Below are 26,196 nucleotides of genomic sequence, written 5' to 3'. Positions count from 1 at the left end.
TTATAGCTCTGATCCATGAAGAATAGCTTGAATGCTTGAAAGTGTGAACAGTTGGTGTTTCTTCAAGATTTTCCATATATAACAAAAATTAGATACTTCCATAAACATTGTATCTAGAGTTCAAGATTTTTCATCTAATGTGAACTTTTCTGTTATCAATACCTTTGACTGCTAAGTTTTACAACACTTGGGCTGTCAATTTACACAAGATTTTACAAAATCATGAGATGGCTTGCCTAGATTTCTTGACTTCAAACTTTTAACCTATCATCTGAGGTTGCACATGGCATACAGGAATTCAGCAATTTACAGAGAAACCCATATGTCCACAGAGAAGTAAAAATTACAGACAGAAGATGAGCAAATTACATAAAGATAAGCATAAACTGAAAATTAAGGAATCTCTGTCCACCCACTAGCCAACGAAAAATGTGTCAACTTTACAAGAATTGAGCACATTTTATTTCCATTGATGACTGTGTAATCATCAATTCTTTCGGATGTGGGGCCCTTTGGTTATTCACCCTGCAAAAATAACCCTGGGCTAGGATGAAGTAGTCTTAGCATCTTTCAAAAATTTTGTAAAGCTTTTCCAATGAAGCAATCTGTACAAAAAGACAAGAAAAACAGATCATTCTCATTAGATTAGTACTCTGCTTAGCAAAGAGCCACTGATTCCGCAAAAAAGCTACAATGCCATTAGCCCCATAATGAACTCTACTGGACTGTTAAATTTTTCTGAACAAAATCAGTAAGTTCCATCTTGTCTAATTCCCTTTTCTCCACCACTCAAAACCCAGAAGAAGCGAATATAAGGCATAAACAGCTTTTGCCATTTTCCAGAATTTTAGAATTGATGGTTTTACCAAAAATTTTCGTAAGTGAAATGCAAAAAAGCATAAAATGTCCCGACTCTTCTATATAAAAAAGGCAAGTTTTTTGTAGAAGATTGTAAGTAGCATGTATATGATTAGTAGCATGTATATGATTAATAGTAGCATCTAAATGATTAGGGATTTGCTAGGCAATTTCGCAGAAAGCCATTTCACGGCTGGCTTTTGCATGTGAGAACAGCCACCTCTGATGAATTAAATGAATAAGACAAAATCTGCCAAAATGTCAACTTGTGGGTGTTCTCAAATGCAAAAGCCAGCCGAGAAATAGCTTTCCGTGAAATTGCCTAGCAAATCCCACATGATCAAATATAAGGACGGTTTTGCTTCATGTTTAGCAGGATACAAGAAGTTCTTCAATGCAAACCTGCAAAACTTTTAATTATGATGAAGAAACCGAGCTATTGAGAAAATGGATAAATGTCATGGAATGGATTAGGGGAAAAACCTGCACAAACGTTCCATTTGTAGCCATCGAATTTGGTGGTTTGAGGAAGAGTCTCATTGATGGAAACAAAACATGCTGAATGGTCCATTCACGCTGAGCCCATGCTGTCTCTGCCTCTGCAAGTAATTCTTGGTCAACATCATCCGCTTCAATGTTTTCATCCTCTGTGACAGTCAAAAGAATCATTCGAAGTTAATGGAGGTTTTGATAATCACTGGTGAAATACGCACAATATTTGATAGAGAAATCATATCTGTACTAGATCTAGATCCATAGATATATAGCTCTACCACTCAGCATGTAGAAATAACACATGTGCACATAAAAAGACAAATATGCATAAAAAGATGGAAAGAAACAAAAACAAGATGTAAATAATAAAAAGAAACAAATACCATTACCACGTCTCAGTAAAACTTGCAAATTGAATACAGCATGTATGTTTTTTATGAAAAATTAAAAAAATTATAAACATATGTTTTTTTATGAAAAATAAAAAAATTATAAACATAAAAAGGGAAAAGTATTTAGTATTTACCCTGAACCGAAAATATCACCCAATAGAATATTGTAACACTTGTCCTTGCCTTTTTACCATGGACCTTTCTACAGAGAATGCTAAGAACTGAAGAAAACCATAAAAATGAACGGAAAAAAACCAGAAAATAGGGTTTGGTTTATCTTTTTAAGCAAATAACAACTCAAAAGTGAGCAAATAACAGCTCCAATACGAGCACAACAAGCTACAGTAACCATATGCCTATCAGGGCGCACCTACTCATAAACAAGGTGTGCATTTGATAGTGGGCCTTGAAAATTTGACACCAATCAGCCAACAAGTATCTGTTTGACTCAAATGTTATAGCCCACCTCCAATTGGTGGGCCCCACCTAAAAATCCTTGATGGAGCTCCAGGGAAAAGAAGTAAAACCAAGCCCCAAAGTGGACAAAATGGTACCGTGAACTCCATTGTATAGTTTTATGAGTGATAAAATGGAAACCCTGTCAAAGGGGAAATTTGTGTTCTTTCACTGTGAATGTTTTCTTTACTTCTCTATAAGCACAGTTGGAATTTGCTCACAAAGTTCTAATACGTCCGGTGATGTTTGCTTCGACCGGTCAATGGTATCAATGGTATAGAAGGAAGACTTCTAAAGCTTCAACAGGTTCTGTTACTTCCGAGACGTCCATCATATCAAATACAAGTAGAAGCTATAGATAGTAAATCAATCCATGCATCAACTAGAACAAAAGGCGACAATAATAGGAGGTGAGGAGATTTTCAATAATACATTGTTGAAATGACCTATAGTAAATATTACATTTTTTTGCAAATAAGTCACTTACCTAAATTATTGGATAAATTTCCTTCATCTTGAATATTCCCTAACTGTTTTCTATTCTTCCTGTAGAATTGCAACCCAGCACCAGACGGACTGGGCAATAGAGGAGGATGCATAGCATAAAAGTTGCCAAGAGCAGCCGAAATTGATTGAAAGCACTCCTTTTCATCCTCCCAATCAACCTACGAAAATATGAACAATCATCCATCAAATTGCAAGTGTCCCAAACATCTTCTATATAATAACAAACACACAAACAAAGACAGATTTACACAGTGGAGCATTCAAGAGAATGGGTGTGTATGCTCATTAACTAGTTAGAACCTCCGGCAACTTGGCGATTTTCTATTCAAACCAAAGTAAATGCAAAAAAATTAATAAATAGATTATTGGATAAAATAACAAATAAATTTTAAGATAAAAAAACAGATGGTAATGAAGTGCCTCTACATAAGTTTCTCAAACATACACAATAGCAATTGGTTTAAAACAAGGGAAGCAATACAACTGGCAAGTATGAGAATCTTAGCTTCAACATTCGCCCCATAGTTAACACTTACACATGCTTGAGCAGTAAAGCAAGAAGGAGAAAGATCATTTCAAAATGAAAATATTGGGCAAAAAGATAATTGAATATTTACAAATACCGTTCTACGCTTAATGACGGCAAACAATAAAGAAACGCAAACGTGACTATCTCCATAACAAATGTATATGTATATATATATGAAATAATACAACATAGGCCCTGCAAAAGGTAACAGCATAAACAAGCATATCTAAATTTTCAGGATTTTGGAAAATGCATCTTTAGCATTGGGGGGGGCTCAAAATCAGGATTTTTCCAAATCGATAGGTTTATTTAGCAATTTTTCTTAAAGTTGCACCCCTTGAAATTAGGGTTGCCCCTTGAAATTGGGGATTTTTTCCAAGTCGGCTAGCAATTTTTTTTTTAAGTTGCCCCCTAAAAATAGGGATTTTTTCCTCCATACCTTTAGTTAGCATTTATTATAGGGTTCCCCTCCCACGCTCCCTGTTAGATTGGAGGCTTAGGATCATCCTATGGAGATCATTTACGCAGTGCAGAACATGAGCTGTAAATAGTAGGGCCACACTACATCGAAATACGAGTGGCAAAATGTGAGCTCCACCTTATTTATGCATGGGTTAGGGTGAGAAGGTGGGCCCCATCTATCAAAACTTAAAGGGGTGGGCCCCAACATGCTATAACCACCCACCACCCCCTCCCCAACACACACACACCCCACACCACGCACACACACACAAAAAAGCCCAAAAGCGGATTCCTGGTAAAAGGCAAAAGCCTATGCAATCGAATACTTCAGAAACATAAAAAAAAAAAAAATCCCAAAAACACCCATGCTGACAAAACCTTAATATCAGTGTTGTACAGATATCGTGTATTCTGGCAATGATTGATCACCCTAACGGACTAAAATGTGTGATGAACACGCAGGTCGAGCTGCGCGATCAGCTCCGTGAGGGTGTAGGGGGGAGGTAGCACGCCTCTGTTGGGGTGTCCAGAGTAGTGCCCTGGAAGAAATTTTCAATTTTGGGCTTTGAGCCAAAGAATATTTCAACAAGCAAACTGATGAATCACGTACAACTTGTGTTCTTGATTTGTGTGATTATATTTCTTGCATCTCTTGTTGTTATTTGTTGCACACCGTGTTTGATCCTATTTTGAGAGATTAGAGATCTCTTGATTTTCTACAATTAGTTTCCTCAATGGACCTGCTGACCCTAGTTGTATGACCTCGTAGTTGCACAGAAAGAGCAACAACCTTGCTTTGATACCAAGTTGTCACCTTGTCGGTAATAGTCAACTAAGTGAAGGAAGAACTAAAGAATAGAAGAGAGGAGAGAGAAAGAGAACGAAGAGAGAAAGTGGAAGAAAGGAAGTCGTGGGGATTCAAGTTACCCACCACAACCTCTAATCCATTTTATAAATAAAGTAAATAACAATATTATAATTTATAAGTATGCTACTAGTATGGTAGACTGTAGAACCCATCACAAATACTCACACTTACAATATCAAAGTTAGGGCCTGCATAGAACTAACATTAACAGTCCATATTTCAATAACGAGCAAACAGATCAAGGATCAATTGTCTACAGTTCAGTAATAGATGGATGACCCATTTTTGTCGCCCCAACTACCTTTCATGAGACCTAACACATATTAGGTTGCTTGGTCAGAGACTCGAAATTCTCCCAGCATTAGATTAAGTGTGAAAGGACACATAAGAATAGTATTTCCATGATAAATTCTGGGTTAAAAAAATAGTATTTCCATAATGCAATATACTGAGTATATGTGTACCTTTGGTAATCAACGAAGTGATATGTCAAAGAAAGATATGGAAATGACCTAATGCAAAAACATTGTTATGGCCATGCTAGATTGCTTAATTTACAAGACGCGGCATTTAAAATTATGAGGTAACTTCTCAGCCAAATAAACTTTGAGTGAAGGGGTAAATGGTTGAGTGTATGCATAGATTGCCATTTATAACTAGAGAAGGCATATGCTAACAAGCTCATAACTTAAAAGGAGAGACCCCAAAAAATATGAACAAATAATAGTTTTTGTTGGATATATGTAATAAGGCTGAGGGCATAGTTGTCTTTGTGCTTATCTCTGTCTCTATATAATTTACATTAGTGAGGGGGAGTTTTCCCTAACTCACTATTTTATCTCTTTTTCTCTCACGTAACATGGTATCAAAACCCTAGGGTTTCCGATCCCTATGAACAAACAAAAGCCTCCATCTTCTCCATCTCCTCCAACCTCCAACCTCCACCCAAAGCCAAATCCATCTCCATCTTCTCCACCTTCTCCATCAAACCCTACATCCCACACCCAAACCCCCTTTCCCCCTTTCCCATACGCAACCCCCATACCCTCTCTCCACCCGTACGTCACACCCACCCCCATATGCCCTAACCCCACCCCAGTATGCACCCCACCCACCCTCGTTTTTAAATATCAAGGTATATTTTTCTCTATCAATTTATTATGGGAACATAATGGAAAACATCTGCACGTGTCAAAAGTCAAATATACATAATTCAAATAGATGAACCCTAGATAAACACTAATTGCACATTAAGACCTACATCGTTACCCAAGATCAACGCAAATTCTGGAACATGGTCCATGTCAGGCGTGTACTGGTCAAGTATGACAGGAAGCCTAGTCAAATTCCCTTGCTGATCTATATATATGCAGAAGTACTCCTGTAGCAATTCAGCTTTTTTCTTGAGCAATTCAGTGTCCATCTGGCGATAAAATAAATACACAAGTAAGCCATTTCATTGAAGAATGATAAAGATGCTTAGCAAGCATGCGGTATAATATAAGCATGTAAAAGAAAATGTTTGACTGGATGGGAACTACATGTTATTGCTCGAGATCCAATACCATAAAATGTTAAAGTTTTATAGCTGACTATTGGAAAACATGCTGGTCCCACACAATAGCGTATATACAAAATCAACAAATAGAAATACTAAATTCTAGCTATTTCATGCATTGGACGTTCTATAGCCGGGTGTTGAAAAACATTCCGGTCCCACAAAATGGGTATATACCAAATCATCAAATAGAAATAGTAAATTTTCGCTATTTCATGGTTCCAATGAGATTAAACATGCTGATCAGCCTAGTAAATTTAGGGATTCGGCACGACAGAAGTTACTGTTTAGGCAGATATGCCAGGTTGGTAATTTATTTTTATTTTTTCTATTAGCAATTAGCTCGGCTTCATAGATTTTTAGGGTTTTCGATTTAGGCTTTTGGGCCTGGCTTGACCTTAATTCCGATTGTAGCAGCATGGTAATTTGGTACATTATATTGATACCATTGAGAGAAAAGCTGGCTTCAAGGGGTCATCTAAGACCCTAATGGGAGAATTACTTTTGTATAAACAAATTCAAGTGGGAGTGACCAGGTGATTGATGCAGAAGTCAAAGTGGCATGGATCAACATGAAATGGGTAAAGGAAAGTGGCTGTTCGAGAGCATGGGTGGAGAGGGTGAGTCTCTTATCATTGCCCGGATTAAGAGTGAGTCAAAGATTGTAACGCCCCTACGCAACCTTGTAGATATTGTCTGGTTCTAGGCCGCAGCCCTCCCCGGTTTTGTTTTTCCTGCAGAAAATGTGTCTACACAGGGAAGGGGGAAATCCACATATATAGCCCAGTAACTTTTCCGTCCTTGCTGGCACACCGTACTGGATGGGAGGTCCTGCTCTGATACCATTATATCACCTGCAGCGAACTCAAGCTCTCTACGCCGCTGATTAGCATAGCTCTTCTGCCTACTTTTAGCTGCCTTTAGCCTCTCTCTGATCAAAGTTACGCAACCGTGTAGATATTGTCCAGTTCTGGATCGCAACCCTCCCCGATTTTGTTTTTCCCGCGGAAAAAGCGTCTACACAGGAATGGAGGTCTACAACATATAACCCAGGAACTTTCTCTCTCCGCTTCCGATGTGGGACTATTACAAAGATTCTCCTTCCTTTTCAGAGGGATGGAGTTTAACAGACCTAGTTTCGCAGAGTAATTATTCTCGCACATGCATCGTGGAAGGAACTCTAAAGGCTGGCAGACTAGCAAATTTGGGGTTCAATGTGAAAAAAGTTTGTATTTGGGCAGATATGCTGCTGTAATTGTTCTTTTTTTCCATTTTCCTTTAGATTTGGCATCATAGTTTTGTGGGTTTTTGGATTTAGGCTTTCAGGCCCGGTTGCCTCCTTTCTAGTTGTGGTTGCAGGTACCTCCTGTGAGATTTCTTGTCCTGTAATCCCTTTGGTTCTTTTGTGTGCCATCGGTTCAAAAAAAAAATTAACATAATCACGCTGACCAGTAGTACCATACTGAATGCCTCATGTCTTAAAGCTAACGCAGATGCAATTACATGTGCACCTCCTACTGCTAGTGCATTGGTGCATCAAAAGAAATATAACTAGCATAGATACTATGCAAGTCACAAATGTAACTCCACAATAATATTGAGGAAAGTTGAACCTAAGTAACATAATTTTGTAGGACAGTGGTTGTAAATCTGCTCCTAGGGATTGATGGTTTTCACATGTTAATAGAATAGAATGAGAAACACACATAAGGCTCATTTTGGCAGCAGTAGCGAGGCTGTTAGTATTGCAATGACGAGGTTAGGTGAGGCAGTTTTGAGGGTCTGACTGGATTCTAATGGTTTCGGTGTCGGACACAGCCGAAACCGAAATTTCGGCCGTAATTCGGTAAAATAAATTCGAACTTGTGCCGAAATTTCGGGGAAAAAAAAAGTAAATTTCAGCCAAATTTTCCGAAATTTCAGCCGAAATTGGGCACTCTGACTGAAATTTTGGTTTCCGACTTGACCGAAATCTTTAAAATCATGGGAGCAGTGCAATTGAGGTGGAAGTTCATGTGCTTTCAAGAGGATTGATGTCTTCTTCAGAAACGAGAAGCTTCAAAGTGTGGATTATTAGTAGTTATGATGCAGGACAGTTACGAAAAAATCAATAGTCATGCAGGTAAAGAATGAAGATCTCCAAGTATCAGGTCAATCGGATCATGTGATTTGAGGTTACGGCAAGACTCACAGATACAAATTAACAGTTTAGATTTAATCTCTCTTTCGGATTAATTCAAAAAATATCACAAATAAACAGTCCCGATTTAATCTCGGTTTCAGATCCCACTATTTGGTCAGTCTGAAATTTTAGTATGAAAGAACAATCAAAGAAAGAAAAGAAATCCCAAATTTATGGTCAAATCAATCCATTGGATCAATGACTATGATCACAGTAATAGGACTATTTGAATGTCAAACATTGTTGATAGGTGTCGACGACATTGGACAAGTGTCAAAGGTATGATGACAGAAGTGAAGGATAGATTGACGGGTGTCAAGGATACATGTTGACAGATGTATGATCAAGGACAGATTGGAAAAATCTGGACAGTTGATGTTGGACAGAATTTTATAAATCTGCAACAATTCTGTAATTAAGACGAAAAGTCGTTATCAGGTGTGTAAGGTCGACTGTCACAAATTACAGTGAAATGTAATTGGTAAAGAAGGGCTGTTGTAGATTTTAGGTAGGCAGTGCAAGGTCTATGTGGACTTAACAGTACTAAAGTGGACTGTCATAGGACGTGGGAGGTTAGAACTGCATAAGATTTGGTAGGATAGGCTAGGGGGCTGTTTAGGGTAGGTATGAGAGGATTAAAAGGTTCTGTAAATACATATAGGACTGGTTATGCAAGTTTAACCAGAACAGTCCAAGAAGGTGGTCTATAGTGGTGAATTTAAGGCTGCAAGTTTAAGTTTTAGGGATTGGAGAATTGGGTATAGAGAAAAGGTAAAGTCTCAGGTCCGTAACAGAGTATACATTGATAGGTTCTTTAAGGTTTCTTAAATCTCTAATAGTTCAAGAATTGTAAAGAAAGGCCAGGGTTTGAAGGTAAGGTTGATAGAGTAGGCATCAAGGTGATGACAGGTAACATGTAGATCCGGCTAATCTAGGATCTGTGGTATTCACAGATCAGATCTGGGGTACTAAATGTATTCTGTCGGTTAGGGGTTTGATTGGATGGGTACTGGGTGAGATAAAGGTAAAAGATCATTGATGTTGGGAGGTAAGGGAATAGTTGGCAGTTCAGATTTTGGGTGTAGGTGATAAGGGAAAGGGGAACCAGTGGAGTGTTGGATATGTTTAATGGCTCCTGAACAGTCGTCGAAGGCGAGATGAACATGGAGATGGGGAGGTTTCGACAGGGTGATGTATAGGTTAGGGAAGATGGAGATGGGTGGTAAATATGGATAGGGTACATAGGTAGACAATGGTGGATGAGAAAGGTTGAAGGGAGATGGGAGGTTTTTGAGGCTGAAGGGTTTGGAGAAGCATGCAAAGAAAATAAAAGGGAGAAGAATTAAAGAAGTTTTGTGAGCACTTACCCTATGGCGTTAGCTTTAGGGTCTCTTGAGCAAAGGTTGATAACCAAGGTAGGGAGAAATTTCATTCATTCCATAAGTGTGAATAAGAGAGACAAAGGCCTCTATTTAAAGACAACATCAAAACCCATGAAAAGCTGTTGGGGTGGGAAAAGGAAAACAAATCCTAAACGACAACTAAGACCTCAAATAGCTAAAATAAAAATAGAAACTAGTATTTTTTTAAAAATAGAAACTAGTACTGTAACAAACTAAACTCCCAACAAGACTTAATAACTCCTACTAAAAAAATAGGGAAATGATAAATGCGCCACTTTTCATCACTTGGGACACCCAACTGTAGTGTATCAATGACTGCAGAGGGGCTGATGTATTTCACATCAGAAGGATTCAACGGAAACCGGATCCCCACATACACAAGCAAATTGTTGATAAAACTCCAAAATAGCATTTTCCCTTGGCCCAATCTTTTTTTTCTCCTTTTCATTCGGGAAAGACAAGAAAATTTCAGGGTAGCAAACATTATCTAGAATTTCTCTTAGATGTGAACCCATACTTGATGATGGAACTAGAATAGTTATTTTGACTATGGAGGGGCTGATGTATTTCACGTCAGAAGAATTCAACGGATTTGATTGCCACGTACACTGCAGTTGGGTGTCCCAAGTGATGAAAAGGGGCGCATTTATCATTTCCCAAAAAATATAGATTAGTCTTGGAACAAACTAATGTCCGAACAAGAATTAACAAAACTTATTATGAGATGTGGACTCCCCTATCCAAACCCCACAAAATTAAAAAGTGGGCCCCATGTGGGGTTAAGTGACCAGTTACTTTTGTGCCATGCTTATGTCACAGGGCATTTGATGTTAAGTCCAATATTGAAATTGGCACGCAAGGTATAGACACACAAATACATATTGATAATGACAGCCACCTATAATATTGGCAATCTTTTACTAAAATGGACAAAATGATAATGGCATGCAAAAATTTGTTAGGGTCGGGGATGATCCCCCATCATACTCCCCCGTTGAAAAGATTTGACACTGATTAATATTATGACTGGCATGATGGATGGGAGTTTTTCAACTGGAACCTTCACACGCATCGCATATGGTTGTTCTTTACAATGGATTAAGTACTTCCAATGCCCAAGTAGCTTTAGCCTACATTCTGAAGAAATATCCATAAACAAGAAATATACTTTCCTTCCTAGATTCATGGCAAAAAAACATGAAACATCTGGATGGGCACAATCAGACCACTATTGCCAACTAAAAAGATGTACATCATTACTTTTAAGAACCAAGGACATCTTACATCCCAGAATAGAGCATTAGACACGCCTCGATCAAAACTGTTCTCTATTAGTCTATGCCTGCATTGCATGAGTATGGGTATGAGTGTAGGAATTCAACACGAGTCCTGAGTATCAGATTCGTTTAAACACATAAAAAATGATTCGTGGAATCACCAATATATTTTAATCAATTATAATTTTCTTTCTTTTACATGATAATATGCTTATAATAGGTACTATACTGGGAATTTATGTAGGTTAAGTAATCATAATGTTTTATTTTCACATAAAAGAACTTACTATAGACAAAATTCAAAACATGTTATAATTGTAAATTTGTTATCGTAGTATTTAGAAAAAGAGCCTTGGTGCAACGGTAAGGTTGCTCCATTGCGACCTGGTGGTCACGGTTTCGAGTCACGGAAACAGCCTCTCTCCAAAGCAGGGGTAAGGCTGCGTACATCTAGCCCTCCCAGACCTCGCAATGGTGGGAGCCTCGTGCACTGGGCCACTGTTTAGTATTTACAAAAAAATAGATAAAAGAGATCTAAAAGTGTCAAGGTGAAACTATAGTATTGGAATCCGACACGTGTCCAACATAGAATCCATGTAACATAGGTTTATGCGTGAAAGCAATTAGAGATTGTCTACAGAGCTGCTACAATGACACTTATGAAATGGAGCTTCCTAACAGTGCTCCCTATTATGGAACTTACTCGACATTGCATTAATGGCCATTTAATTGACAAAAGTACCCATACACCTTTCATAAAATGACAAATATAACCCTACTTAGGTATGCATGGCCATCTTAAGAGGGCTGTTTGAGACAACCTGACAGAAGCGTGTCTTCATATCATTCCCATTCCCTCCCCCCACCCCCCCTTCCCACCACAAAAAAAACCCCTCCTCTTCCCCTTTACGTCCAGAGAAAATACAGAGCTATTTACCACAGCACTTCTATAAACATCCTAAAACACAAGAGAAAAAATGGGGGACCTTATTCAGTATAGCTGAACAAGATCACTATTAACCCAGACTTATTTACTTTGAAATGGAAACAGCCCAAGGTATATATTAATTTAGTCTAAAAAAAACCATAACTGATTTGGAGGTAACAAAGAAATGGGACAAAAAGATATGACTATTATGAGTCCAAACCCTGTAATTTGAGAAGGATAAATATTTTACCTCAGCGATCTTCTCTTTCAGATCATCATTCTCATCAGACTCTGATTCCATGTCTTCCTCCTTTAGTGCCATCACAATTAACTCCGGTAGAGGGGCAGGATCGCTAAGTTGTATAGCATTGAAATGGGCAAACCGGCGTAGCACTTGCTGATACATAAGTTCTTTACTAAAAAAAGAAAAATACAGTATAATGAGTTTTATATATTCAGTATAACAAGTGAAACCGTTCATGCCGACTAATGGATGAACAAATCCTAACATCGACAAAAAATGAAAGAAAATTATGCAGTGATACAAAGGATGTTACCATAGAACTTGAATACGCTTTCCTTACTAGAGTTAATTGATTTTATATTCATTTTATTCACATTTGCAGTTAATTGATGTCACCATAGTCCTTTTATTAAATAGCTCTCTTTTTCCTTTTCTTTGCAAGACTAAAGTAAAGAAATGTCACTGTCATTGATAAGATCAAAAAAAAAAATCTGGGATCACGATAACCCCATGACAATAGCTACAAAATAATTAACAAACTATAAAAACATAAACAAGGAGAAATGCGTGTCTGATATGAAGTACCAATCGATCTGTCCCCTCTATAGCCAAAGTGCATGTCACATTGTCAACACTTCTTGGGAAGTCTAAAGGAGGGTGCCAACTCCCTACTAAGATGAATAGTTTCCAGCACACAACATTAGCTAACCTGCACCCCCCCCCCCCCCCCCCCCCCCCGCACACACACAAATAAAAATAAAAACCACCCACACACAAATCAACATCGCCTGAGTCAAGTTACACTAAACAACAAAGGATGTCATAGCCCAAACAATCCGACCAAAGATGAGACCAACCTCAGCCCTCCAAAAAGTACATAACTGAATTTTGGAAGACGCAATATGCATCTCCCTTTCCCCCTCTTCATCTTATCAAGGGTGCTGTTAATTTTATTTAGGCCACTGTCCTACAGAAACATTGAACACAAGGAGGAACCGTAGCCTTCAAAAGCTTTCATCAAACTCCCAAGCTCAGGTTCTTTTAACAAGTATTTAAATAAGGATTTTGCCGAGAAGAGATCATGGGACTCGGCCACCTAAATGTGATGATTTGATCCCAATCCACCTAAGAAATTACGAAAATGTTAAAATGTTAAGAACAGAAATAAAAGTCCTCATTCGTAATGCCTTTATAACATACAGAAGTAACAGAACCCCAAATTTCCTTACTCTGCCATGTTTTACTAACTCGTGGGAGTCATCAAGTCATCCCAAAACTCAAGAATTTTTATGCGAGAACGAGTAACACCATTTTTTACTCCGTTTTGTGTGAAAAAGGTGGATTTGAGAGTCACAAGTTGACTCAGCGAGTTTCCTAACCTTGGAATCCACAATGGCAATGGGGCATGCAATACATTGAACTCACAACAGTAGCATGGAAATATATACCATAAGGACCAAGGAGACAACCAGCAGTTCATAACTTTTTCAACTGCACACAACAGCAACTGAAGTGCAACTTTCTTTGTCAAAGTACAAAGCACATAAAAAAAAGGGAACCTCAGCAAAGCAAAATAAGAGCTCCTTCGAATTGTGTTCAACTTCAACCGTTTAGCATTCCAATAATGTTTGAAGTGTAACCATGGTTAGCAAAAACGGCGTTTCTTTTTTTTTTAAATGGCGGTTAAAACTCATTTTAATGGTTACCCGTTTAAAACTCTGTTTCAAACTTTTATACTAAAAAACTCTGTTTTTTTTTTTTGTTTTTTTTTTAGGAAAATGTTTTAAACACGTTTAAAAGTGGGATTTGGTAGGGACCATCGCAGAAGGCATTTCGCGGATGGTAGTTGCATGAGAGAGCAGACACAGAGGCTCACTTTTCAACAGATTTAGTCTTTATTCATAATGTGGCTGTTCTCATGCAACAGACCATCCGCGAAATGCCTTCTATGATGGTCTCCTAGCAAATCTTATTTCGTAAATTACAAAATTTTACATTCATTTTTTTGTGTTCCATTTCTTTTACTACGTTTTTTGAACCAAAACTATATTAAACTCGAATTTTTGCTGTCCTGTTTTATTTACGAATCACGTTTTGCTAACTATGAGTGTAACCACGTCTAGCTAGAACAGCTTCTTGTTGCAAATTCCAAACAAAAGTTTCACCACATAAAACCCATCAAGAATATGCTTATGAGAAAAGACACTACAAAAAAGAACCACAATCGCTCTAAATCAGATACAAAAGTCAATGACTACACATATTGGGAACAACAGTTCCAAGTCTAGCAGTTATCAATACAAAGCAGCAGTCAAATTTTTATACATAACACGGAGTCCACTTGATGGCGTGAACCACCAAATTTTAGAAGCATATGCTAATTGTGGAAAGGAAAACAATCAAGCACTTTTACAGTCTTACCCATGGTTTTAAATTTCTGCTGAAATACCGAAATTTCAGATTTTGGCTGAGACTGACACCGAAAGTACATAAATCCGAAATTCCGGCGAAATTCACAAGATTCCCACCGAAATTATAAAAAATTACACCAAAATATTAAGATTTCGACCGAAATTTCCACCGAAATCTTGTAAAATACCGAAATTGTTTTTCCGAATTTTACATGATTTCGGCCGAAACCAACATTTAAATCCTTGGTTTTACCTTAAAGTCACCACATTGACAAGATACAACAGTGTTCCGTGCTGGAGCAATGCAAAGATGTCATCAGCCATTCCAATATATGTACAATGTTTTACAATGTCCAGCAGACCTGCAATAATACATCATATATACTGAGTCTGGTTCATGGTTTTAAATTTCGGCCGAAATCACCAAAATAAGAAATTTCGGCCAGAGTCCCAAATTTCAGCCGAAATTTCAGGAAGTGTGATTTTTTAAGTTTTTTTCCAAAATTTCAGCTGAAATTCGGTTTCGGCTATGTCCGAACCCGAAATCGAAACCGAAGTTTTAAATCCTTGGTCTGGTTGACCACCGGCTTCTTATAAAATATGCTCCAACTCACCACTATGGGTATTGCAATCAACATCACTAAGAAGCTGTTGGATACTAGTCAGATCAGCAGTTTCCTTTGGATTCCTTCTTTGTCTTACAGCAGACCTGCAAAAGAAGTCCAAAGAATGCAAATGGCAATCATATAAGCACAAAAATATCGTATTCAGTGTGAGAAAATACCCTCAGAGGGCCTAGCAAGACATAAAACATCATCACACAAGGGAAACTTTCCCAGATTAACATTCTCAAGTCTAATTAAACAGTATGTTTACTATTCAGTGTTCGACCCAATGATATACATAGAACCTAACAATCTTGACTTATCCCACATACGACATGATAATCATCCCCTTGTTCAGGTTCCCATAGCTGTGAGATGCATAGATCTTTCATTGTGCCCACATCTTGGTTTTATTTTTGTGAGACGGCTTTATTCTTCTTTAGCTAGATTTGAGCCGAGTATTCCTTTTATTTGTCAAATGAAGTTAATGAACCCGTCTCCATAAGTTGTTGCTTTGTTGGGGCTTACTATCCAAGGCATACGAATCAGACTCTTATGGGGGATCAACTTCAAGTATAAAGGAAGATTTATTAAAAGATTGTAATTTTAAATTTTGTAATTTTCATAAGGAAACTCCCACTCATATTTCCATTCATTGTAATTGGACATCGCAGGTGTGGCTTTATTTTTGGCATGTTCACCACTGGTTGTAACCAAGAAAACCCCCCTACTATTAATGCTTTATGGAGATGGTGGCGCTGTTTTTTTTTTGGTAATAAGAGGTTGAATTGCTTGTGGAAGAATCTCTAACCTTCCACTATGTAGCTCATTGACAAAAAGACGAACTCCAGAATTTTCGAAGGAAAAGGGAATAATACTGGAGAAGTTATCCATGACATTAGAGTTCAAAAAAAAAAAAAAAGTTATCCACGACATTATTGTTGACCTCAACAATAATGTCAGATAACTTCTCCAGTACTTTTCCTTTTTCCTTCAAAAATTCTGGAGGTGAATAATAATGGTGAAAACTTTGCTCTTTGGCCTAGAGGTCAGGGGTTCAATCCCTGATTACCTACCCAAAAAAAGACATTATTGTTGAGGTCTCAGAAACGGTCTCAAAAAGAGTCTCAAAAACTAAGTGTCGCCTCTTCTTATATTCAATCTTACAGACCTCAGGCTGTCTTGTAGATCCATCTGCCGATTGGCTTAAACTCAAGCAGCAAACAAAGTTGTCAGGGACGATAGTTTTGCTATTAGAGTTGTTGGCTACAGGGGGGCATCTCAGACCCTAATGCCAGTGTCATTTTGGCTTATACAGGATCTCATGGGGATGACCGTGCTAATGATGATGAGGTGAAAGCATTATGGTGAGTGTTTAACGCTTATTCGTTGCTCCTGCACATGGGTGGAGAGTGGTTCCCTCATAAACATAAATTGGCTCAGGAAAAGCTCACAATACCGGAGGAAATTCTATTGTCCATTTTGTGAGATGGAATGTTGTACTTGAGTTTTATAAACTTTTAGAGAAAACTTGTCTAGGAGAGTTTTTTATTTTTATACTCAATGAATATACTTTGTTCCTATATGGCATGGAAGTTCAATTTCTTCTCTCTTTGGGTTAGAAGCTACATGCCTACATCATATTTGGTGTAGAAAGCCTGTAGATCAAGCTTGAGACTAATTTCTTTTCATGAAAGCTATATCTTATCATTTGCCGTTTCCAAATCCATCTCTTATCATTTGCTTTCTCCATTCCAATATTCAATAGAACACTTTTGTTGCTTCAATGCATTTAGATTTGGTTTCTTCTAGTAGATCAAGCTTGAGAATGATTTCCGTTCATGAAATCTATCTCTTATCATTTCCTTTCCCTATTCCAATATTCAATAAAGGCACTTTTACTGCTTCATCTCATTCGGATTTGGTTTCTTACTTTCTTTGGGTTGAAGTCCAAATTAAATGATTATTAAAAAATATTAAATACTTTCCTAATAGTATCGGAGTATATAATTACAACCATGGAGGATCATGTCAATATTTAACAACCTTCTAACAATAATCGCTGGGAAACGATCTGAACAACAATGGGAGTAGGTGCAGGAGGGTATTTCTAGAAGCTAGGAAGAACCCACAGGGTGCACAGACTACATATGTAGAAATGATGCATACATATAAATTAATGTATTAATTTCAATACCAGTGATTCACAAAACCTGAAAGTAATACATAGTTACGTATCTCTAGAAGCTAGGAAGAACCCACAGGGTGCACAGACTACAGATTTAGAAATGATTTTGTGAGACAACCAATTATTCCAAAAGCTAGCCTTTGGAGAAGGCATTATTAATCTTTTATACTTTAACAGTCCCCCTCGTGTATGGCACGTATTTTTAGGGTTGACCTCCACGTGGAACATGTGGCCCCTCTTTAGGGTAGGCCATTAGATGTGGATTTTTAATATCAAGGAGTTCTGAAACCAAAACCTTTGCTCTAATACCATGTGAAACAACCAATTACTCCAAAAGCTTAAGCCTTGGGAGAAGGCGTTATTTAATCTTTTATACTTCAACAGATGTATACGTAACATTTAATGTATTCATATAGATAGTAGTGATTCACAAAACCTCAAAGTAATATATAGTTAATAGAGTAAATCATTGTATCTTATTCATTATAGACTGTTCAGATAAATACTTCCCATATATAAATTTGTATTGCCCGTGAGGGGTTGAAGGGAACTCACAACTTCCCCTCTTTCCTTTTATTTTTTTCTACAATGGATAACTATGGCTCCCACGTCCGCAGCATCCTCATAATTGCCTAGGTTCCATGCATTCTACGTCTAGAAATGTCGATTATCTTAGCTTGTTACCTAACAGCTACATGCTCAGATCTAAGATTGCAAAATAAGAAAGCAAAATGGGAATGATTTTTCCGGAAAATGTCACCAACGTCTACATTGATGAATTTTTATATCTATAGCACATGGAGCAAAAATGACATTAAAAAACGTGTTCTTTCAATATACCAATTTAAAATGGGCAGAAAGAGTTTAAAATTGAATAATACCGCACAGAGGCCAAGTCAGATTTCTTTTCATTTTGTCCACTAGGCCTATCTTGTAAATAGGCATGCATCCTTCCAAAAGGATCCTGTGAATCTGTCCGAACCATTTTGTGGACGGGAACTTTCTGAGATTTTTCCCCTACAGCATAAAGAAACAAAACAAATATAAGACTAGATATGAAAAAAAAAAAAGACTATAAAGATGATTAACAAACTGCCATTAAAAAAACGATGATTAACAAACAGATCAAAGGTACAACTCCAATACCTTCTAGGAGGCACAAACTTACAAAGTAAAAAAGGAAGTAGATATTCTGCATACCAGGGGATAAGGAATTGACTTGGGAATCCTTTCTTGAACTAAGAAGACCAGGTGTAGAGGGGTATGCAGTCTGTCTTGAGCATGGAACACCATATCAATGCGAATAATGTGCAAAATAAAATTTATTAGAACCATTCAAAAAAAAATTATTAGAAGGCAAGATCTGCCCAGTTAAATATGTGCACAAGGAGTGGCAATGTCCAAAATGTATTTAATTAATCAGTTTCACCAATTTACTTCTCTAAATAACCCAAGAAGCCGTGTATGTTTCTGTAGAATACAAGTGAATGAGTGATGAACCATGCATGCAAAAAAAAAGAAGAAGAAGGGATGAACCACTAAGTTTCACATGAAACTGCTAAGGTTACAAGTTAACCATGTTTCCACATGGGCTTAAGAACTTTCCCTTAAAAGCGAGGGGCATATTGGCCATCTCTGTACATTAGATAAAAAGAAACTTGAGATCCTACCTTATTCAGCACAAAAGTCCATGTAGTTTATTAAGGCATAGATGCCATTTCAATAATCGTAATATCATGGTAAAAATGCATCTCACGGAATCAAGCTAATGAAGTGGATCTCCAAGATAATTCAAAACTATTTCAAGGATCTGTAAGAGAAATTCTATCTCAAGGGCAATGCCACATTGTCATCCAAAACCCATGAAATATGGAAACTACTAGTGATGAAAATGATATTTCCGTTTGCAAGGATTATTCCACTAGGAATCAGCGACTAGAGTGGAGTACTTTTTAGTACTTTCTGTTGCAAGCATTCTTTTATTCGCCATAGTCCTATATGTCTCCTCTATCTCCCTCTCTGTTATGTTGCCTTTTAGCTTCTTCGAATTCACATCCAAAAGAAGTAAATTATCAGTTGACTCCTTTCCAGTATCAGTTTTCACCACTCTTGCCATCATTTTATAAATATCTTCCACAAACTGTTAAGAAGAGAAAGGTTGATTATCCAAAGTGGTGGTTTTTATGCCATGGTACTTGTTTTTTATCCATATACAACTTACTATTAAGAAGAGAAGGGTTGATTATCCAAAGTGGTGGTTTTTACGCCATGCTGCTTGGGTTTTTTCCATATACATAGGGCAGTTGTTTTGCTTCCTTTTTTAAGGTACTAAAAACACAAAAATACAAGTTTTAACCACAGATTCTTGTTTACTTTTATTTTTTTATTTTTAGGTTTTTGGCCTATTTTGTTCAACAAATATTAATGTTTTGATAATTTTAATGTGATGTGTAATGTTTCTAGTGTGCTAGCGAGCCGGTCATGTCTTTCTGTCTACCAATTTTGTTTATCTACTACTTGAACTAAAAGTGTAGAAAAAAGTTCACATTTGAAAGAATAAAATATGTGTAATATGCAAGGTTTAAAATTTTGATTTCGGTACCAGTTTCGGACCTTGAAATTTCGACCAAAATGTCGAAATCTGGTACAAAAATCGAAACAAATATTTTATTCATTATTAAATTTCGGCCAAATTTTCGGAAATTTTGGTCGAAATTTCGGTGAAATATTAAATTAATAAAAAAAAATACAGATTTTTTGGGTCAAATTTGGAAAAACCGAAATTTTGACCGAAATTTCGGCCGAAATAAATGACCATTTCGGTTTTGGGTGGTTTCGGTGTCGGTCTCCACCGAAATCCAAAATTTCAGTCCGAAATTTCGGATTTCGGTCGAAATTTAAAACCATGGTAATATGTAAACACAACTGCATAATAGAGGGTTGCTCCATTGTGACCGGGTGGTCACGGGTTCGAGTCACAGAAACAGCCTCTCTGTAGACCTCCCCCGCGCCCCAACACAACTTCATAAATGACACAGCACAAGGTAGCAAGTCAGTTACACAGAAAAGAAATAATAGAATATTTGAGATGATAGATTGAAGTTTATAGTGGTATTAGAAGATGAATAGTGTCAAATAGTAATTAGTACAACTCAACTAAGCCTTTGTCCCAAACTAGTTGGGGTCGGCTAATGAATCCTTTAGCAGTCAAATAGTAATTAATAATGAACTAATTATGTTTTTAGTTTGTTATGTAGCTATTTACCTCAATATTATTAAAAAAAAGGAACAAGGTGGGGTGGAACAATTAGCATCATTATCTGTGCATCCATACTTCCATAGCCTTTAGGTTGAGTAAGATAAGGGGAAAAGCAATAGTAGGCCCCAACATCAGAATCAAGATATTGTATTTGTTAGCTAGGGTACGAGTCAGTAGACATAATATATGTAAGGAGCAAACCTACACCCGTACCCAACAGATCCAAATTCTCAACATTGGGTGTAAGTCCCCACTAATTTTACTTAAGGATCATGTGAGCCATTTGCTGGGCATGGCCCCTATGCATGACGGTCTTTTGTTGGCTCCGGCATGCGTCAAACAGTGAAGTATAAATTCCAAAAGTATTCATACGTCAAGTGAATTGGAATTTGGAATAACTCTAAACAACATCCTACAATAGGGCACAGATTTGTAGCCAAGACGTAAGTAGGGCCCAGATCTGGCATTTGTGATAAATTAAGAAGCTTAACTTTCATTAGCAAAACCACCTTTTTGTAAGCTAACTATACCTGTGTATGAAATGTCCTCGTCGTATTAGAGTTTCTTAGCTTGGACTCCACTTCACTTTGTATGTTTTCAATAAGACTCTCCTGATTCAAAAAGCTTACCTGCAAATGAAGGACTAAAGCCACATTATTTAAGATTGTAAAAGGTACTAAAAATATTGCACACACCAAAAGCTCCAGTAGAAAAATGCTTTGCAAGCAATTTCAGCTTTTATTTATAGCAGTGGACATTGTAAAACTAAATCAATGCTTGAATGTTAAACCAGTCAACTCAGGAGTCGATAATAACCTGTTCGACTCAGCCAATTCAATGATAACACTGACCACATCAATGAAAAACTTGTACAAGTCACTCAAGCTTAAATTTCTAGTTTCATTTGTAATGAAAGTGTAAGCGTTAGTGACAATCGGAGTTCAAGTATAAGAACTAGCAGTAATGGCAGCAATTTCGATATAAGAGGAAGATCTAATGATTTCGATATAAATAAAAAATGCAGACATTTATGGGTTCAATGACGTGTATGGGTTCAATGCGAAACTTGTTAGGTCAAAAATGAATATTTGTGAACAATGTGGATATTCATGGTCCTAGTCCAGACTTGGTTTTTGAACCATTAGACAACAGAAGTCCAATATAAAAAACATCCACGAGAAATGTAGCAGTTCAGTGTCTTTCTGTTGTATTGTTTGTATTTCTTTTAATGTTATTAGCATATTCACATGTCAAAATCTTTTGAACCACTTTTAACTGATCTTACATTTGAATAACCATACCTCTCTCTTTGTCGGATGTATATTCACATCCACATGCTCTGATGGCAGTACAATAGACATATAAATGAAGGGTTTTGATGCTTTCGGCAGAGTCGCAGCATAAACAACTTCAATAGCTCTCTTCAAAGCAGTGCAATCAACCAATCTATCTGAAATAACAGAGAATAATTGGAGTATTATATCAAAACCCAATTGGAGTATTATATCAAGACCCAACGTGCAGAGAACGGGTCATCAACTCTCCATTCTATCTGAAACCAATATTTGAAGGGTGAGTATCAGGATCAAGACGTCCCATTTATAGAGCCAACATTAACAATATAAAAATTACAACAGCATCAGCATGGCACATACCATTGATGAAAAGCACCATTGTTGTTTTCTTTGCAGTATAGTTTGCATCTGAAATAAATCCATCCATTTTGAAAACTGAGCGAGATGGATCATCGTCTGAGGCTGTTATTTCCATTAAACCATGAGCAACAGAAACACCATAAACAGATTTGACTGCATCTAGCTTCGAACAGGTCCCAGCTGTGTGAACATCTGCCCTATTTGCACCATGCTAAATCAAGTAAAGAAAGAAAAAAAAAATGCAATTTAATATAGAACAGTGTCAAAGAAAACCATATCTATCCAATCAATGCAACTGTAAAAGTGAATAAAAGCAGCAAAAAGTGCTAAAAAAACCAACCTTTCTGCAAGAGAAGCTCACATTTACATTATGAATTGCAAAGCGACTAATCAAATCCACTATCTTTGAATAATCCTCATTGGAGTTCTGCAACGTTTTCCTTCTAGCACTCATATTATAAAATAGATTCTCAATCTGAAACAATAAGCATAATTTAAATTTAATTTTCCGTAAGGCCAAAAAACAAATCTAAAGGAGCAACACACAGAAAACATTTGTTGGTAGCTTTTAAAGCAAAAAATACTAAAAACCAGAGAAAATTATTTACCATTATCTGAGTTCCTTTCACTGCAGCACATGGCTTAGGTTCATGCTCCATCACTCCATCTTTATATGATACCCTGTATAAATAAATGGGTTTTAAAAACCTAAGCGTGTGATGGAAATCAGCAAGAAAATACAATGCATGAACAAATTTTTACTTCAAGAAAGATGCACCTATAACCATGCAGTTGGCCTTCAGTTATTGTTGTCACAGTGACATGCCCCACATATGTCATGCTCGCCAAGGCCTCTCCTCGAAAACCCATTGATTTTATAGTCTGCAAATCTTCATACGTAGAGAGCTTTGACGTGGTGTGCCTTTCACAAAGAATTGGCAAATCTTCACACTGTATAATGCATGGAATGTCAACAACCTTTGTGATAGTAGGACCAGTGTAGGCCCAAATGTAAAATGACCAAAATTTAAGAACAGGAAGGGTGAAACCTAAGCATATAAACCCATTCTGGTTTTCATTTAAAGCCCAAAAGTCCTAATAAAGGGAAAAAAAAAGGCTGGATTTTCTGACCCTCTTAACACAAATTCAAAAAATAAATTTGGAGAATTATAAAGGTTAGAAATCTCCTCAAACTAGAGGGAGCTTGGTGTTCTACAAAGATAAAAACAGTAACAGAGAGCTTATGTTTTAAGTCTCATAAAAAAATCGTAACCTAATTCAAGAAATCAATGAAATATCATAATGGCTTCCAGATTTGAGATTCTAAGATTCAATTCATCTCTTGAAACTCAGTGGAGTTTAAATTGAGCAGAAAATTCCCAAAATGCAATACTTACTCTCAATCTCAAATGTCACAAAACCATTTTTCGGATGGAGAAGAATTTTTTCTAAAAACAAGGAAACCACAAAACCCTTTTTCGGATGGGAAATTTTTTCAAAAAATTTGGAAAGGAAAAAAATTTCTAAAATTTCCTACCATTTTTTACACATACAAAAGAAATAACTTGAACCAACCATAATCAATTTTACATGGAGATAACTTCAATATATCATAATATTTCTCAAAATCAACATTAAAAAAATGGACAGAAATAATCATATCATTTCCCTCTAAATTGTAGAACAGAAAAAAAAATCCTAAAAAGATGCTTTTCTTGCAATCCAAACAAAGAATCATACAAAACCTATGAATCATTTTCTGTTCTGTTTTTCTCAGAGTGTTCTTACTCTGATTCCGTGGCCATTGTCTGAAACCTGGATAAGCTTAAGTCCTCCATCTTTCACAACGACATTGATGGAGGTAGAACTCGCATCGAGGCTGTTCTCGACGAGCTCTTTCACGGCCGAGACCGGACGCTGAATCACTTCTCCAGCAGCGATTCTATTCACCACTGATTCATCCAGTCTATGGATCTTCGGAGGCTCCTTTAATGGACGGAATTCCGCCATGGAAGTAGGGTTTGCTACTGTGGAGAGCTCTTGTTCTCTCTCCATCTCGCTCGCCATGGAAGATGAAAAAAACAACCCTCCCGCCCTTCTCCTGTTTTATTAGGTTGGGTGCGCGTGATGTCCAGTATTATTTTAAAAAGTACGGTGGGGCCTACTATGTAAGCCCGTATAGTCCAGTATTGTTTAACAGTGCTGTACGGCTGACACTGTAGGATGATCCAAACCGTCAATATGATTTGACACAATGTAGGTAGGTTTTACCCCCAAAACCATTTCCAAAGGATGATCCTAAGTTCCTAACCTTCCAGCCTATAGATGCTTCCATAATAAACAGTTTCTCTATAGATCAGAGGGCTAGGATCATCTTGTGAAAATGATTTATATGCTTCCACTGTATAAAATCTCACTTATATGATTTCTCTATGTACCCCAAAAATCTGATCCTAATTATGGAGACGTATACAAATCCGAGGGTTTGGATCATCCTATGAAGTGGGCCCCACAAACGTTTTGAAGAGATTTTATATGGTGTAAGCCCATATGGTCCAATATTTTTCAAAAGAGTATTGCTAGGGAAACCGAGAGTAGGACCCAAAAGAGGACCCAACAAATTGTTTGACGCTATTATCAGAATGAAGATAAAGTCCTCCTATGTAACCTTACGACATTATCAGAACGGAGTGGGACCCACAAAAGTAATTTTTATGACAATTTTGGTCAGAACGGAGTGGGCCCCACATTATCAGAACGAAGATAAAGTCTCTTCTGATAATTGTTTGACGCTATGAAGTGGGCCCCACAAAAGTTTTTTTCTTTCTTTGACACATGGCATATTCTCATTGCAGGTCCCTTTTTAGGTCGTACTCTAGGTCTCCATATCATTTTCCTTTTCAAAAAGTATTGTCCGGACCACACTAGATGATCCAAACCATCAATTTGATGGGCCACAAAATAGGTCATGCCTGAAAAATCATTTTCATAAGATGATCCTAAACATCCAATCGATAAAGGAACTGCATATATATTATGGAAACCTCCATAGATGGGAGGGTTGGGATCATCTTATGGAAATGATTTTTGGGGCAAACCCTATTTATGCAATGGCACATCAAATACGGGCTTGCCTACCATACTTGATTTAGTTAAGCAATTGTTTGGGTCATCGGCAACAAATTATGCAAATCCCCCCCCCCCCCCCCCCCCCCCAAAAAAAAAAAAAAAAAAAAACAAAAAAACAGAGACAGATTACTGGTTTCATGGCCTAACTCATGATCACCTTCGATTGAACGGATCATCCATTTAATAGTGTCTACGGTGGATCTTCATTTGTCCAAAGATCACATTCGGTCAGGCAACATAACATTCAACGACATAAGAGACATCTATCTACAATCTATTTATCTAGGGATTTGCTAGGGAATTTCACATAAAGGCAATTGGTGGCTGACTATTAAATGAAAGAACAGCCACCTTAGATGAATTAAATAGATAAGAGAAAATCTGTTGAAAAGTGAGCATGCGTGGCTGCTCTCTCATGCAAAATGCAGCCGCAAAATTCCCTAGCAAATCCCATTTATTTATCTATTATATAGGTTAGTGATATTTGCAGCACAATGTTTTAGTAATTGCACCAACTCAGCTTGTCTTTTATAATTTATACGGATATTTGCACTACCATGTTTAATTAAGGGCGATGATATTCCTCCCCTCCCGGCAGTACACATTCGCCCCCACTTTTAACGTGATTTGACGTCAAAAAAGCGTTAAAGTCACGTTATAAGGAGGGCGAATGCGTACTGAAGGGGGCTGAAAATATCGTCGCCCTTAATTAATTGCACTAACTCAGCTTGTCTTTGATAATTGAAACAGCTGTCAAATGTTATTACAGTACTCAAAAGCTCTCAAAGGC

At 37.2% G+C, this 26,196-nt stretch overlaps 1 protein-coding gene across 1 annotated transcript; it reads right to left on the bottom strand.

Annotated features, from left to right (window-relative positions):
- Positions 1–210: 210 nt before the first annotated feature.
- Positions 211–24,353, bottom strand: MLH1 (MUTL-homologue 1). Its single transcript, XM_077393626.1, has 16 exons — positions 24,066–24,353; positions 23,056–23,228; positions 22,886–22,958; positions 22,618–22,752; positions 22,278–22,488; positions 21,924–22,072; positions 21,153–21,251; positions 18,564–18,633; positions 18,245–18,380; positions 15,185–15,279; positions 14,824–14,932; positions 12,166–12,331; positions 5,829–5,990; positions 2,689–2,866; positions 1,342–1,505; positions 211–605 (listed from the first exon to the last, which is right to left on the bottom strand). Exons 1-16 carry the CDS (start codon positions 24,342–24,344, stop codon positions 561–563), a joined length of 2,244 nt encoding a protein of 747 aa, XP_077249741.1. The 5' UTR covers positions 24,345–24,353; the 3' UTR covers positions 211–560.
- Positions 24,354–26,196: the final 1,843 nt, after the last annotated feature.

This window comes from Tasmannia lanceolata, unplaced genomic scaffold, assembly GCF_043159265.1.
Source record: "Tasmannia lanceolata isolate RefF3 unplaced genomic scaffold, GAP_Taslan_0.1 ptg000013l, whole genome shotgun sequence".
NCBI classification, from domain to species: Eukaryota; Viridiplantae; Streptophyta; class Magnoliopsida; order Canellales; family Winteraceae; genus Tasmannia; species Tasmannia lanceolata.
This window is presented reverse-complemented; position numbering and strand designations above follow the sequence as displayed.